Raw genomic sequence first — 17,995 nt, 5'->3', positions numbered from 1 at the left:
CTCTGCTCTATCAGACTCTTAAAAACTTCCCATATAATTAAAACCCACTGAAATCTTCTGCACAGGCTACATTGCATACTTTTCCCCTGCCTGGATTAATAGTAATTCTTCACTTTTATTCTTCAGAACTGAAAATTTCTCCATCAGTGTCTGTGCTATTCTGTTACTGAGATCATTTGGACAAATGAAAAGGTCTGACAGTGGGTGCTAAATTTCTTAAACACACCTACCTTAACTTTAATTCCTAAACTAAAGATTTACTTGTAAATCTTCAGAAAATTCATTCTGTATTCATAGAGTAACTGCTGTAAGTGCATCCAATGAAGTGAGCTGTAGCTCACGAAAGCTTATGCCCAAATAAATTTGTTAGTCTCTAAGGTGCCACAAGTACTCCTTTTCTTTTTGCTGTAAGTGTGAAGAAGATAATGCTGCATTTTTCATATATAATGAAGAGGTTCAATCCCTGCTTTAAGTGCAAAATTCAATTCATCCTTAACTATGGAGCTATGCCTGACACCTCCATCTTTTATGAAACCATTCATTCATAATGGTTTAATTACAGTTATTTAACAAAACAGAAACAAATGTAACATATCAAAAGAATTATAGGTCTTGTCCATATGGCGATTTAATGCATGGCAAGCTGGGGTATGAATCTCCAATGCTCTAGCCTATGGCTTACTTAGTGACCATGTGGATTCTGCTGCCACATCGTGAAAGTTCTGTAGTGTGCTTTGATCTGCTGTTGTTTCAAACTATGGAACTTTTAGTACACGGAAGCAGCATCCACATGGAGACTTAATGAGCAGCAGGCAAGAGCGCTGTAGAGTTACACCCCGGCTTACAAAATAAGCCCTGTATGCAGATTCACATAAAGCAAAAAGGATAGAAACAAAAAAAAATCAACATAATAAAGTTTTAATTAAAAGAGAATAGGCTCTCTAGGTTTTCCAATAGGATACATTTTATTAGCAAACCCTTGCTCATTACTAAAAGATTATGACTAGGTTCACATATTTAAGGCCAAAGTTGTCTATAATCTAAATATTCAAGAATTAATGAACAGTAAGTTGAGGCAAATAAGCATATGAAAACAGGTTAGATCCCTTCTTGGAGTTTATTGTAATAAATAAAAAATTTCTACTTCAACACAGAAATGGTCTAACATGTACTTTTCAGTTACTGATTGGTGAGTACGCTATATTTAATAATTACTTATGAAACTTAAAATTATGTCAAACAGGAAGCTATTATGCCAGGTACCACTGAAAATCTACCACTGAAACATTATGAGTCTTTCACTGCCATGATAATAAAGGAAGAATATCTCACTCAAGTTCAGACACTCATGCCAATGTCTATAGACTGCATTCATCAGAAATGAAAAATGTACCAAATGCTGCATGAAACAAACACAAAATTTAGCTGGATTTTGTTTCAAGAAATTACTTAATCAGTAATAAGCATATGCTGTAATTCTGCTCACTGTTTCACAGCCTTTAAAATATGCACTAGTTTAGTTTCAAAGATTTTTGATTTACAGAACCACTTGAAATAAGCACTGAAACATTGTCATCACAGTTGCTTTAGAAGAGCTATCATCTTTCAGGTCTAATAGCGTGTCATATATTTGATTTATTTTATCTGCCATGTTACATTGCATTAGGTAGCAGACTAAGCCTAACATGACCCAATTCACTGTGCCACTGCACACTGGACAAAAGGTATTTATTATTGGCATTATTCCTATCCTTACACATTTCGAAAGGTGATTTCGCTATTCACATTAGTGGGAAAAGTATAAAAGAATTCCTATCTTGACTGTTATGAATAACCAAAATTGTTCTCTGATTCAATTTCATCACCCAGTAAGGCACGGACAAAATTCAGCTATGCTTGCCATAAAGCAAAAGAATTCATAGTGTTTTGAATTTACTTTGTAATCTGCCCACCTTCAGCATTGTAATAAGTTATCATGAAAGTTAAAAGTGACATACAAAGGGGGAAAAAATTGGGTGTGTGTCTTTTTTTCTTCTTTTTTAAAGACACTGTGATGACTAGAGGGCCTGTGTAAATGATATCATGAGAAGCAGGAGAGTAAAAATTGAGCTGATAAGAGGTGACGGGATTTTAAGTCAGGCTGTATAAAATTCTTTGTATTTTATTTGTTTTTGCTAACTCCTATTTAACTTCAATGCCTAATGAACATTTTTGAATGAAAGAAGTCTATGTTAAAGATTCCATACCTTTCAATTAAGGTTTTAAAGTTTTAAGAGCTCACAATAAACATATTTTTTACCTCCCTCTGGGCTTCCAACAAAGCAAATAAGACCAGACTTTACATTCCTGATATTCTTAAATTAAAAGATAAGCAGGAAACACCCCTCCCGCAAAAGCAAACAAACAAAGATCTGCCAGTCTTCTTTATAAATCATAAAGAAGTAAAACACAGCACGAGTCCAATTTTTCTTAAGATCCTTTACAGATCAACTTTAACTAAGCAATGGTCCTGGGAGAAGTGATTGCTTTAAGATCGGTTCTTTTATTTCTTGTTACATAAAAATGATATTTTTTGACACTCATCAATAGGCCAGTCTATATATTCCTTCCTCGCTTGATGTTACTGCAGTGAGAAACTAATAAAAGTAAGACTAGTAATAAATGAAGAAGCAATGATAAAGGCTTAGTGTTATAAATTCTTTGATAAGGCATTTATATGGAACATATAAGGGTGAGTTCTCTGTACTTATCTGTGCTGACTCTTCAGAGGAAGAGTATAATAGCATCCAGTCAGAAAACTGAGACTGAGTGGGACAAGGTAAGCTGCTGCAGCCTCTAGAGGGTAAGTGTCTTGGCTGGTCATATCAAGATACCAGGCAGAGTGTAAAAAGAAGGGGAGTCAAGATTTTCTATATCCTTTTGTGGATGATTAAAGCCAGGGAGGCCTTTGGGGAATTCCTGCCCAGTGGTTTTTCAGTTGATTTTCTTTCTGGTTTTGTGACTGGTGGATAATAAGCCCTGAGGAAAGAAAAGCCTTAAAAGCACTGAAACTTCAAGCTTTATTTCCATTCCCACCCACTAGTTTACACTGAGCTAGAAACATACTTAAAATAAAAAATGAAAGGTGATATTATTGAGTAGTAAGCTGATTCCAGGAACCAGGGCTTTAAGAAAATTGCAAGACTTGTGAGAAAATCATGAGAACATTTAGCAATATTGTGAGCTGCTTACAAAAATTCAACAATGGTAAGGTGGCTGATCTGTGCTGTGACCACTGCTTTTTATGCTGACCAGTCTCCTTGAACTCTCATTGTCTGTTGTATCCACCTATTGTCTCTTGTCCTATATTTGGATTGTAAGTGTCTCCAGGCAGGAACTGTCTTTTCATTCTGTTTTTGTATAGTACCTGGCACAATGTGGTCCTGGTCCATGATTGGAGTTTTTAGGTGCTACCACAATATAAATAAATAAGTAAATAAATACATAAAATAAATAATTAACTTTAAATTGATGCACCCCATTTTGTGGATACTTTTATTTTGGTTTACGAACACTTAATATTGATTTAGCTTACATCCATTTCTAAACGGATTTAGTTAAATCAGTACAACTTTCTTGTCTAGACCAGTGGTTCTCAAACGTATTTGGTTGTTTACTTTTCCACTGCTGCTAGTGGTGGCTCTCTGGCCACCCAGCTCTGAATGTGCACAGTAAGTTTTTTTTCCCTCAAGTTTTTCATGCCCCCAACCCTGCCTGCCCTCCCAAGCAGGGCACAAACCCCAGTTTGAGAACCTCTGGCCTAGACAAGATGATGTGGAGATGTGGTCTCTTGGACAGTCAGGACTTAAGCCATACAGGGTTTTACATCACCTTGAATTGCATCCAGAAATGAACTGGAAGGAATCCACTGAAGTCGACGGAGTATATATGCTAACATTCACCATTGAGAATGTGTGCAATTTCTTTCTGCATTGTCTGAAGAACAGTATTGTCACTCTCTCTAAGCAAAAACAGTTTATGACAGAACAATCAACAGTCTGAAAGATATTTTATTTTTAATCAGGATGCATAAAATAAATGGAAGGCCATTTAGATGACCGTCACAAAACGGTTGGCTGAGTGAAGAACATCAGTGCTGAAAGACGATTCAGAGGGATAATTATTGCAGTGGGAAAATGCCATAGAAAAGTAAGAGCCCTGATTTCTAACTGGCTGAGATTGCAAGTCTCAAGGAACAGAATGCAAAAATGGTATGATTTTATAGCTCTGTAGGGTTATCTGAGTTTTCTTTTCAGCTATCGCCTCTCTCCATACTCAAAAGTGCTTTTGAGAGTGTCACAGTTGCTATGAACAAGAAAGAAAACTCTATGATTATTCTCAAAAAGAAAAGGAGTACTTGTGGCATCTTAGAGACTAACCAATTTATTTGAGCATAAGCTTCCGTGAGCTACAGCTCACTTCATCGGATGCATGAAGTGAGCTGTAGCTCACGATAGCTTATGCTCAAATAAATTGGTTAGTCTCTAAGGTGCCACAAGTACTCCTTTTCTTTTTGCGAATACAGACTAACACGGCTGTTACTCTGAAACCTATGATTATTCTATCTGCTATAAGACAAGTGGCATTGCCTCAAATGATGGCCGTGAATAGCAGGTAGGTCTTCCAACTACAAAAGCATGTGCCTATATTCCTATATGTGGGTTCATGTTGTCTAATATAATTTTCCAGACAACCTTTAAATTAACTGCAATAAAAAAACAACAAATACTCAAATCTCATGTTGACCTGGTTTATCTTGTCATTTTCTAAAGCTTTCTGAAGTTGTGCTCAGAAGAGCAATGTGTCATCCTCTGAAATACTGAGGGATGCCACACACACACTAATGAGGCTGGAACATGACTGGCACACCTAACTACTATTGATCTAAAAATACTCAAGGAAGGCTCACTTACAGCAGATGTCATAAATGGCAAAGGTGAAACCGTTACAAATCTTCTCACTTCTCCTAATGAAGGAACTGGTAGTGGAGATAAGATTTATCTTCAAATATATGTTCTGTGTTCAGCTTCTGACAAGGAAGGTATTGTGCTGTCCTTAGGAGAAAACTGTCTCTGGTTTTACCTTGATTACATTGGGTAAGTGCTGATGTGATGCTGTAGTATTGGCAACACTCACAGTATGCTGGAACAGAAGTGAAAAAATGCATCTAGTTTGTGAAATCTGTTGCAAGCGAGCCTTGAGCTTTTTATGTTTATTTCATGGCTGATTTGGTGTGTGTGTCATGTCGTAGTCTCATTACTGAGTGATGGCAACATAAGAATAGTTGCTAATCCTCCAGTTTGTGAGCTCACACCACCTAAACGGCAATTATCTTCTAAATAAATGATATACTAGCATAGAGCTAAAACATCCAGAGCCTACCAGGGCCTTTCTTTTGTCTTGCTTATACCACACAACTATGCAGACTAGTCTCCAAGCTGTAATTTAAGGGCTAAAATTTCAAATGTCTATATTGAGCCCACAGGAACCCCAGCTACGTCCACAAATCCCACAACTCAATGTATAAATGGTTATTTGTGAATGGAAGTTGGGTGGCAGGTGCTAATGTGAGATTTGTGTACTTTTGGCTGGTGTAATTTAAATGCCCAGGGAGAAATTCTGTTCTAAAGGAGCAATTCTCATTAACTGCAACAGGAGTAGGAGGAAGTTGTATTGTCGGTACAACTCTGGAGTATTTCTCCCTGCCTCATAACACAAGGACAAGGGAACATTCAATTAAATTAAAAGTGGGAGAAATGAAAAACTGATAAAAGGAATTACAATGTGCAATTACAGGTTTCAGAGTAGCAGCCGTGTTAGTCTGTATTCGCAAAAAGAAAAGGAGTACTTGTGGCACCTTAGAGACTAACAAATTTATTTGAGCATAAGCTTATGCTCATTGATGAAGTGAGCTGTAGCTCACGAAAGCTTATGCTCAAATAAATTTGTTAGTCTCTAAGGTGCCACAAGTACTCCTTTTCTTTCAATGTGCAATTAGACTGTGTAAACTCACTGACACATGAAGTCCCCAAGATAAAGAAAGATTTAAAAAAGGATTGTATATTTATATGGATATCAAGACTATCCAGAGCTAACATAATTTCTTGTAACACATTTTGTGGAGGGATATTAAACCTCATGATTCAAGGTTTAAGCCAATCTTCAACTATTGGAGATTAAGATGAGACCCAATGTGAGGAGCAGATTACTCCACATCTGATAACTGCATGGTTCTGACAACTGCCTCTGAAGTGAATCATATTGTCCACTGTCAGAGACAGGAACTTGAATTAGGTGGACATGGAGTCTGATCTGGTCTGGCAATTCCTGTGGTCCTGTGACTCAAGTTATTTAACTCCTGGTTCTGCCACAGGCTTCCCCTAAACTTGGACAAGTCACTTCAATTTTTTTTTCTGTGCCTCTGTAAAATGACAAAGTTTTCAGATATTACAGAAATGGGAGCCATTTAAATATATATAAACAGGGTTGCACTTGTGTAACTGATAGCAGAATTTGGCCCTTTGAGCTAAGTGTTCAATTCCAAGTTATTGGATGACCTTCCAGTTTCAACAGAAATATTATACTGAAACACAGAGTATTGGGTTGTACACTATTTCTACTGCAGGAGACGCAGGACCAGTACAGACTGTGCCATATGTCACAATTTTGAATTCAGGTTTTCTTGTTGGAGATGGAAGACAATAATGTACAGAAAAGATAGTGACCACTGTGATAATGAACACTCTGCTTTAAATATAGATCCCAAGTGCTCTACAATAACACGTTGAACCAAGGAAGAAAAATACTGCCGTATTTCCACTAAACGACAACTTGCCTACAGATTCACTCAAGCAAGAGGTTCCAAATCATAGAGTTCTACATTAACTGATTAACATATTTCTGGGATAACAAAAATCTGGTTATGACTCCATTGAAAAACACTACATCATAGAGCAGAGGTTCTCACTGCCACCCACTCGAATGTTATCACCATCTTGTTAAACTATTAATGGTACTGGTAGGTGGAGATGAGGAAAATCTATTTTTTTCTATATTGTGTTTCCTACCATTCTCCAACTGTTCGACATGGATACTCCGGATGCCAGTCGTTGCCAATAATGTGATATGAAGGAGTAAACCCTGGGGAAAAAGTGATTACAGCCCTGAAAAGCAATCCAGGCATCCCTTAGTATCTCCATGTCTTTATAATGGAGCAGCCACCAGGAGTGTGGAATGCTACTTTCCAAAATGCCTTGGCATGCAGGAGGCTATGAAGGCTGGAATAATGTGGTGATACTACAGCAGCCTTTCCCATTTACTTTACATGCAGCCAATGAGAAAGACTGCTCCAATGGGGGAGGAAGAGTTGCCAGTTGAGAGCCTGAAATCTGAATCTCCATCTCTGGAACAAAAGAGGGATTGTAAGGAGCCACCCGAAAAAATAAACAACATCCCATTCCCCGAAGATCACATACTTTCCTTAGTCCCCAGTCTTTAGTGACAATGCCCACTCCCTCAATGCTTTACCCCTTTCAACCACCGGCTTTAAAAAACCCATTTCTTCTTAAGGGAGGTGAAATGTTTGTGACACTTTTCCACTAACAGAGTCAGTGCTGTGTACACATTATGGTGATGGGTACATTAGAAAGGGCAAAGACAGACAGACAGGCACTTTGGGCACCTTGTTTAACAATATACTTTCTGGCAAATCTGCCACTGAAATAAAAAAAAATAGCTCCTCTTACTAAAAACACAATGGTAAAATTACACACAAGGAGACTTAAAATGTCATCTACTGTGTAACTTCCAAGAAATTGCACAGAGTTCCTGTGTAAAAAGACAGTAGGACAAATGGAACTGAAAGACTTCAGAAGTGTAAGTAATGTGTGTGAGTGCGTGCCTATAATGATAGTACTTTGCACTTCTATAGAACCTTTCCATTCCAGGACCCCCAAAAGAAGGCAGGTATTTGCAAACGTAAATTGCAAATGTGTGCCTCAGCGTTATCAAGTTTGGTTGATACAGGTGAAAGTAAAAAAGATCAAAGAGGAACCAGCAGAAAAGTATTGACACAAACATAATGCAGAGGCTCCTCCTCCACTTCTTTGTCTCCAAATCCCCTATGTTGCTTATGTATGACTCCTGAAAAGGATGTCCTCAGGGATCAGGGAGTGCTAAAGAAGCTAATGAAAAAGTAACGACAGTTAACATCACCAGTACTAGCAGCAGCTAAAACTGGTTTGCTGCTCCAGCTAGCCATATGGGTGACTTTTCTCTTCACTTAATATGAGGATGGGAAGACTGCATGGGCAAATACAATGTCTCAGTATTAGCGTACATTATGGCCATGAAGAAAAGTCTATAATGTCAGGAAGGCCCTTTATTCGCTACTGTGAAGTGGTAATTCAACTCTGACCAGGTGTTCTCTATTTAATTTGACTTCAACTTTCCATGTGATCAGAGCACATTCAGCACAGCTGGAAAGACTGTTACCTATAGGAAGGCAGATAGAGAGCAAGCAGAAATAAATAATCTTATAATCTCTTTCCTGAAACTGTGGGTAATGTTTCCCAAAAATCTCACAGTATGCACATAAATTTTTAAAAAGCACTCCTGAAGAACATGTTAAAGACCATGACACTGGGCAGGGTATAAGAACCTACACAGATTAAATACATTAGATTAGAGTGGCTTGGAAAAGGGACTTATTCTGTTACCCTCGCCCCCAAATGCAGGTGATATGTTCTTCCTTTCTTCTCTTCTTTGTCCTGTGGTATAGTTGCAGTCTGGGCAGAAGAAATTATACTGGTTTCAACTTCAAGTCTTTTCAAATGAACAGATAATACAGATTCAATCTGTGATCTCAAACTGTGCAGGGCTGGATCTGATCACTGCTTGGCTCTAAGGCAAATCTGTTATGCTGTAGTGATGTTGGGGCTTGTCCTTCAGAGGCAACAGGGAACCAATTCCACACCATGGCACCAAAGGGCAGGGTACTGCTGGAGGTGGCTTTTTTCAGAGAAGAAAAGGTAAAAAACAAGGTATCGAGCACTTGTGATCATGAAAGATCCTGCAGACCTCTGGCAAGAAATGGGGCATTAATTCCAGTATACTGGTCAAACTCCAGCTTGGCTAAATACATTCTGCATACATATACTTTTCACTGTAGTTCAGTTATTTTCCATTCCACTCCTAAACCCTGTTGTGTAGTACTTCCAACACACTCGCTGCTGCATTACACACCAGGGTGGCTGAATTTCAGTGGTGGTTGAGTAACAGATATATACACATGGGGATGAAATCTTGGCCCCACTGAGAATGGGAGTTCTACAATTGACTTTAACGGGGCCAGGATTTCACCCACAATGAAATCACACTTGAATCCTTCAGGCTGAAAGGCATTCTGAAAAAGTAAGGTTATTATTATTGTTATAGATCTATCAGCATTACCATCTTAGAATTATTTGTGGTGCTATCAGTAACCGGGACTTCAAATATTGTCTTTCAGAGTATTTGATTGTTTACATCCTGCTGCTGAAAAGTTAAGAGCAGAGACATCTGTTCAAGGGTGCTGCTTTTCAAAGGAAATAATGTCACATTTAGTTTTGCAGAGCTTTTCTGTGTTTCTCTGCTGATTCCTCTGCCCTGTTTTTAAAGAGAACGTAATCTGAGATTTCAACACAAGGTGGCACTCTAGAGGAGATTTCTCAATTCAAAGGAAAATTATTTATATGATTTTGTTTCTCATCTGACTGAATACATTCTGGGAGGTTCATGCTCATTGTAACTGTCCCATGTCTCTTTAAGATCTATTCAAATGATGCTAGTTTGTTCTAATGTCCTTGACTATTGACAGATAAAAAGCACAGAGACAATTTGATAGATGGTACATGCATACTATAAACAGTGTTATGTAAAGGCTGAGTGTGATATATTTTTAGTATACACATTTTAATCAGATGCTTAAATTTAATAAACACTTTTGTTAATGATTCATCAGCTCATTATATTTAAATGTTTGCGATAAAAGTAGTATTATCATATGCTGGATTCCTAAACTAGTCCCTTTCTTTAATACCATATCAGTTCAGCTGTTGTATTATTATAATATTTACCCCTTCCCTAGAATATAAATACTAACTCTGAAGTAATGGGAAGATTTTCGAACTGCATTAAAGAGATATTATTACCCTTTTATTATAGCACTAAAATGCAACACAATTTCTTTATTATATTTCTTTCAGTTTCCAAAATACAGCTGTACTAAGCTGTTGGGACCAAATTACCCTTCTTACTTTGTGGCTGAGGGAGATGAAAATGTTGCAGACCTGGAGTGGATGGGAGGCCCAGAAGACAGAAGAGTTGCCTCTGCAGCATCGTTCTGCCTTCTCCTGATCTGACAGAAACTTCCCTCTCAGTGATCCATGAGGCTCAGATGTTGTAGAGTGGAGAGGAGGAAAAAATGATCCCCGTCTCCACAACCTCTACACCCATCAATCTGTCTGATACTCTCAGCATTAATTAGCCTCTTACAGTTTGAATGGCAACTTCCACCTTCTCTGTATATATATAAATATCTTCTTACTATATGTTCCATTCTGTGCATCCAATGAAGGGGGCTGTAGCCCACGAAAGCTTATGCTCTAATAAATTTGTTAGTCTCTAAGGTGCCACAAATACTCCTGTTCTTTTTGCAGATACAGACTAACACGGATGCTACTCTGAAACATCTCAGCATTAACTTACTCCCAATTGGTTCCCCCAATTCAGTATACACCTTCCACATAGAACCCTCACATGTAAACATACCGGGGGAAGCACTGCCTTTAGTTCTTTCTTCATTTAGTTTACATATTAATTGAATTGTTAACTTTTTAGGGCAGGGATTATGTCTCCTGAGCCTTGTACATCATCAAGGACAGAACTGGAACCCATCCATTGATCAGATGCAGAAAACCAATTATCAGGTACATTTTCTTGTTTTCTACACAAATTATCTCTGTGTCTTCTCTTAAATCTCCTTTTTCTCACTTAATTTATGGCCCCCAGGTTTGCCGTAGTGGTTTACCTAATGAATAACAGGTAGTCACATCATCAAATTGTGTATTATATTGTAATTCTCCCTTTATAGCATTCTAACAATTGCTTAGCTGACTGAATGGATAATCCATATAAAATGGCCTTTGTCTGCTAGGTTGAAAAGTGAAATTCTCAGAATCCATTTTGTGACTGAAGTTTGGGTTCTGAATTGAGATCCTAGACTGGGACCTTGGAGAGCTACTGGAATACAAATGTTTAATAATATTCATGCTCCTACTGCCTCTGATGAAACACTGACAGAATTCTATGCAATAAATATAGTTCCTTGGATAAACAAAACAGTGTGGCTAATCCCGCTGAGTTTTTGCAGATCTTGCAATATTGGTGTTTTACTTAAAGCTCCAGCTCATGAAGTCAGGTGATTTTGTGAGAACCTCAGCCTTCATTTTTTGTGTAGTACAATTTTAGTTGCCATGATTGTGGAGAAAAGTTTAAAAAACATGACCCCAGGACACCCTAAAGGCTAAAATCCAGGATGCAAATAAAAATAACCCAACTTTTTTTGTGTGTAAATCTCATGATTTTTAAGCCGATCTCATGCTTTCAGAGCCTTAACTCGTGGAGTTCTCACTGTTTGGAAATACTGAAATAACTTTTTTCCATATATGCACAAAGTGAATCTTATTACAACTTTTAAAAAAATTGTTTTCAGTAGTACCCACAATGTGCTAGGTGCTTTCCAAACATTCAAGAAAGGGTAGTTCCTATTCTGAGGCGCTCAGAGTGTAAGGACAGACAAGTAGATACATTAGGAGAAGGGGAACAATAGCAATTCTCTGCAAATGAGACCAATGAACACATATTCAGTAATAAGACATAAAACAAGATATGCAACAATATACAAAAGGAGGTCAAGTTAGTGTTACAGAGGAACCAACACTCTGAATTCCTTGACCGCTGTGAGCCCACAAAGACTGCATTCTCTCTTCAAACACCACGTCAGCAGCTGAGACCGACTGGACTGCTCTCACTGGCTAGAGCAAGTTGAAAAACCAATAAAAAATGTTGGCTTTTTGCAATATTTCCAAAAATGTCAAAGTGCTGACATTTCACTGACATTTTTCAATTGTTGAAAAATTTTGACCAGCTTTTCCAGACTTTTTTTCTGATCAAAAATTATTTTTTTGATTAATAATGTCATTGAAAATTTGAAAGTGGGGAAATTTTACACAGTTCTTGGCTTCACAGTCTAAAAATTCATTGTCATGATCATTTGGGGTAGGGTGTTCTCTTCTGGAGAGCCCTTAATTCAGGAATTGCTTTGTGCATGATCTGACAGAGTTCAAGTTTGCTGTCCAAAGCATGATTCAAGGCGTAACTATTTACCAAGACTTGAAACAGTGACTGAGCAGGACTGAGTTTCTGCACTGGTTTATGGTGTTTAAGTTTGCCATTATGTCAATCTAATTCATGTACATCGACTGCACTTTAAATTAATCCGATCTTTCCTAAGATAAACAGATAGTTACCTCAGAATTCTTGTATTTCCTATGCTTATTGTCTTGACTTCTCCAAGTCAGCCAATTCTAAGTCAGGACTTTTGAGTCCATTACTCATTTCAAGAAAAATAAGTTGACCAGACTCAAGATATTTCTTCGTATTTTTTTTTAAATTCACAATGGCTAGGTGGTGAATAAACTTTGGATCACAAACTGTACTTTAGTAAGTGTTGGTACAGAACCTAACACCCTACCGCAGAGTCAGCAATAATAATAAAAAGAATGATACTCTTCTGCTAAAATGTCTTTGGTTTAGTATCTGACATGATAGCAGCTTAACACAGAGGCTAGACTGGCACGATGCCACCGCTGGAGGTGGCAGGTAGTGTACACATAGCTGCATGGCACTGTGAAAAGCAGGCTGTGTCCACACTGAGGTGTGTAGCTACCAGTGAAAGGCTCTGGCAGACGAAAGGAAGCAGCGGAAGGCGTTTCCTTGCAGTGAGTATTTTCCTGCAGTGGGGAGAGACTCCAGCATTGGGGATGCAGCGGGACACTGCACTGCTAAAAATAGTAGTGTAGACAGGAAGGCCTGGCCTGGGTAAGTAGAGAGCAGTGTAGGTTATGTACTCGGGTACATACCCACACCCCTCAGACATGTCTTTACTTTACTCACCCAAACCATGCCTCTGGTCTACGCTGCTATTTATACCTGAGCTAGAGGTCTACATGCATATGTACACTACCCACTGCTGAAATAAGTGTGCAGGGTAGGTGTAACCAGACGCAAACAAGCCGAACTTTACTGTGGCCTCAAGGTGTTCACCTTGTCTACATCACAAACATAGAATCATAGAACCATAGAATCATAGAATATCAGGGTTGGAAGGGACCCCAGAAGGTCATCTAGTCCAACCCCCTGCTCAAAGCAGGACCAATTCCCAGTTAAATCATCCCAGCCAGGGCTTTGTCAAGCCTGACCTTAAAAACCTCTAAGGAAGGAGATTCTACCACCTCCCTAGGTAACACATTCCAGTGTTTCACCACCCTCTTAGTGAAAAAGTTTTTCCTAATATCCAATCTAAACCTCCCCCACTGCAACTTGAGACCATTACTCCTCGTTCTGTCATCTGCTACCATTGAGAACAGTCTAGAGCCATCCTCTTTGGAACCCCCTTTCAGGTAGTTGAAAGCAGCTATCAAATCCCCCCTCATTCTTCTCTTCTGCAGGCTAAACAATCCCAGCTCCCTCAGCCTCTCCTCATAACTCATGTGTTCCAGTCCCCTAATCATTTTTGTTGCCCTTCGCTGGACTCTCTCCAATTTATCCACATCCTTCTTGAAGTGTGGGGCCCAAAACTGGACACAGTACTCCAGATGAGGCCTCACCAATGTCGAATAGAGGGGAACGATCACGTCCCTCGATCTGCTCGCTATGCCCCTACTTATACATCCCAAAATGCCATTGGCCTTCTTGGCAACAAGGGCACACTGCTGACTCATATCCAGCTTCTCGTCCACTGTCACCCCTAGGTCCTTTTCTGCAGAACTGCTGCCTAGCCATTCGGTCCCTAGTCTGTAGCTGTGCATTGGGTTCTTCCGTCCTAAGTGCAGGACCCTGCACTTATCCTTATTGAACCTCATCAGATTCCTTTTGGCCCAATCTTCCAATTGGTCTAGGTCCTTCTGTATCCTATCCCTCCCCTCCAGCGTATCTACCACTCCTCCCAGTTTAGTATCATCCGCAAATTTGCTGAGAGTGCAATCCACACCATCCTCCAGATCATTTATGAAGATATTGAATAAAACCGGCCCCAGGACCGACCCTTGGGGCACTCCACTTGATACCGGCTGCCAACTAGACATGGAGCCATTGATCACTACCCGTTGAGCCCGACAATTTAGCCAGCTTTCTACCCACCTTATAGTGCATTCATCCAGCCCATACTTCCTTAACTTGCTGACAAGAATACTATGGGAGACCGTGTCAAAAGCTTTGCTAAAGTCAAGAAACAATACATCCACTGCTTTCCCTTCATCCACAGAACCAGTAATCTCATCATAAAAGGCGATTAGATTAGTCAGGCATGACCTTCCCTTGGTGAATCCATGCTGGCTGTTCCTGATCACTTGGAACAGATCTAGGTGGTTCCATTTCCTGGTATATGTTGAACCTATCAAATCTCTTAAAGGCACAGATCATTGCAATTAAACTGCAGGTGCAAGATTTCAAGGAGAGAGGGTGAGGGCACAATAGGCACCCACACTTTAACTCCCACTATGTCTGGCCTGAAATGCAAGACACCCCAGCAGCACTGAAAAGGAATAGGTAGGGGACACCATCCTGTGCACTGGTCAGGAGACCTATTTGGATGCATGGGGCTGAAAGAGATGCTGCATTGTCTGAAGGGAACAGCAGACATCATGCCCTTGCTACATGCTAAGAAGCTCAGTGAGGAATTTTATCTCCCTGAGCTCCCCCTGGGATGGAGCTCCCCCCCATAGGCGCAAATACAACTAAATATTCACAACTCCTGCTTACCTTCAACAGAGGAGGCAAAAGGCAAAGCTTCACACACAGAATTTCACCTTAGAAATTCGGCTCAAACCAAAGAACTCTCAGCACATTTACAGTGATTACTTTCACTGTTTATTCCCAGCACAGAGCCACCCCAACCTATACCTCATGTTCTCAACACTGAGCATGGGTTTACTCCAGAACTCAGTGTTTAAGGGGGACCAGCTGTACTGCAGCACAACAGAACTCTTCAGCAAGGTGTAGTCAGACTCTCTTGAGATTTTTTATCCAGGCAAAAAAGTGCTCCGCAAGTAAAGTAATCCCAAAGCTGATTTTCACAAGGCAGTCTCTTAACTGTTACCCTTTTATGCAGGATTTCTTGTCTCGGATTCATCCCAAGTTAAGGGGCTCAATGGAGGAGTAACTGAATGAAATTCTATGTTCTCTGTTTTACAGGAGGTCAGACTAGACATCTAATGGTCCCTTCCGGACATAAAATCTATGAAACCATTGAAAATTCCCCATAGAGCAGAACCTTGATTTTATGAACATCAGTCTGAAAAATGACCATTTATATGAACCATTTTTCTCAATGGCAGGGGTCAGGGATTGGAACAAAATCACATAATGAAAGTGATGTTGAAACAAGTCTTTATCACTTCATGTACCGATACCTTTGGGGCACTGGAAATCACTGTGCAGTGGTTTGAAGGACAAGAAGAAAGCAATGGAATGCACCATAAACTTCACTATACCCACTGTAATTGAGGTGTGCAATTTTATGAACTTTTTGATTTTAGGAACTCCTCAGTTCCAAATTAGTTCATAAAATAGGGGTTCTACTGTACTTTTTAGAGGGAAATCTGGGAAATACTGAAAATACAAGGTATGGAAGAGGCATAAAACTGGGACACCTCATTTAATTTTTCAGAAGTTACTGCAGAATCTCATTGTACTATCTGGTTTAGGTACCAGAGTGATTGAGCTGGACCATTGACTCTGGGACTACTCAATGACTCCCAGCTCCAGCATCCCCTTAACTTCAATACTGATCTCTTCTCTTTTAGCCTCCAGGATCCGATATGGTTTAACCTTCACCTTTACTCCTGGATCTGTGATGATGTGGTGATGGATTTGTACGGGTCTTCCTAGAACATATCATGGTGCTGTTCAATCATTTTGATGAACTCTATACGTTGTTCAGTGGTTAATTTGGGCCATATAGCAATTTAAAGGGGGAAAACCTGGAGGAAGCCTGGGGAACCTTCTTCTGACCCCTCTACCAGAAGTAGGTTTACAAACCCTAGGAAGTCTTGTCCTATGAGCAGCAGGTATGCGAGTTTAGGGACCACTTCTGCTGTTTCCCTTGTGTTTTCCTGAACTTCAATTTGTACAGGAATGGCTGGGCAGTAATTAACTTTCCCATGAACACATGTTATCCGCATGCGTTTGGCTTGAGACAGCTTGTTCCGCCTAATGTGCATTAAAAAAAAAATCTTATCCAAATAGAATATTGTGATGCAGTGCAACCAGAATAACTTGAGAATATTCTAACAGGTTTTTGTTGTCTATGGCTATTTAAGACATAAAAAATATGCATCACATAACTCAGCCACATTCAACTTACCCTCAGCATGGGGCCATTCTGAAACACATGTGGTTCGTCACAAACTACGCAGTATTCATTCAGCACTGGTATCCGCTGCTCAGCAAACTCAATAGTCTGAGAACAATGGAAGTGAGAACAATAACATCTGCTTAAAAATAATTAACAGACAGCTCCTGCTCCAAAGTGTTTCTAAAACGGATTAAGCATGACATCCTACCTGCACAAGAAAGCCATTGTCTCGTATTGGAATGCATTTTGCACCATAATTCGGCTGTAAGAAAAAAGGTCAAGCAACTTCAGTGCTAGAGCTAATTAGAAGAGATGGTGCAGGTTTCTTGTGGAAATGGTAAGAACATTTCTATTTTTTTCTATGAAGGTCTGAGAATTAAACAATATTGGCATCTGGAAATATCTCTAGTTTGCATAGATCAGCCAAAATAAATTCATCTGTCTCTTTACCTCTTGCCTAGGGAGTTTTTGCTTTACCTGTAAACACCCTAAAAACTCTAATACGCAAAAGAAGCACTGGTACTTTGACTCCATGTCAATGTACAAACATCTAAGCAATTATTTTAAAGATGAATAGCATTATTTATTTTTGTGTGTATCCTGCTTCTCTATACATATATAATATGGACTATGTGTTTAGACTTGAATTACTAACATGCCCTTTAAAACAAAAAAATAGAAAATCTCTTTCCACAATATTTTTCATGAAACCTCTTCCTTGAGCCTCATCGTAACAAGTACCTATGCTTAGACCTTCTTTCTGACACTTTATTTCAAAGTGTTAGTTTGGAAGGTATCTTTGCTACGGTGGCCACTAAGATGTGGAACTCCCTCCCCCCTGACATTTGTCTCAGACCATCTTTTTTACTTCAGTGGGAGATGGACCAAGCTGCTTTGTGGAACTTTTCTTTTCCTTCCCCTGCTGCTTCTTTTCCTGCACAGCACTCCAAGTATCTTGGCAAGGCAGTGGAAAGGAACTAGGATTTTAACAAGTAAAGTGCCAAATTAAGTCCTGATTGCCATTCCACTAAAGTCAATGGAGTTGCACCTGACTGAATACAGGCTGATTTCCCTGAATATTCATGTATTATGACAATAATATTATATTTATTAGTAGTTTTGATTTCACCAAAGTCAGTGGGATTATTTCTATTGACTTTAAGTGTGAGTTTATTCAGGCCCCTAAAGCAGAGACAGTTCAGAGTGAAAAATGAATCCCAAACATAGGTGATAGCACGTAAAGCTTTTTAGTTCACCTTTCATTAATTTTGGTTGTACAAG

At 39.2% G+C, this 17,995-nt stretch overlaps 1 protein-coding gene across 1 annotated transcript in view; it reads right to left on the bottom strand.

Moving 5' to 3' along the window:
• Nucleotides 1-17,995, bottom strand: part of PARP8 (poly(ADP-ribose) polymerase family member 8) — a 158,609-nt gene that overhangs the window by 31,374 nt on the left and 109,240 nt on the right. The window contains exons 13-14 of the mRNA XM_084627760.1: nucleotides 16,923-16,976; nucleotides 16,724-16,819 (exon numbers count right to left, since the gene is read on the bottom strand). Coding sequence (XP_084483886.1) covers nucleotides 16,724-16,819; nucleotides 16,923-16,976 — 150 coding nt within the window. The remainder of the gene's footprint in view (nucleotides 1-16,723; nucleotides 16,820-16,922; nucleotides 16,977-17,995) is intronic.

The sequence above is a fragment of the Lepidochelys olivacea genome (genome assembly GCF_965140295.1).
Source record: "Lepidochelys olivacea isolate rLepOli2 genome assembly, chromosome: 5".
Classification (NCBI taxonomy): domain Eukaryota; kingdom Metazoa; phylum Chordata; order Testudines; family Cheloniidae; genus Lepidochelys; species Lepidochelys olivacea.
Note: the sequence above shows the minus strand (reverse complement) of the source record. Positions and strands in the feature narration are given on the sequence as shown.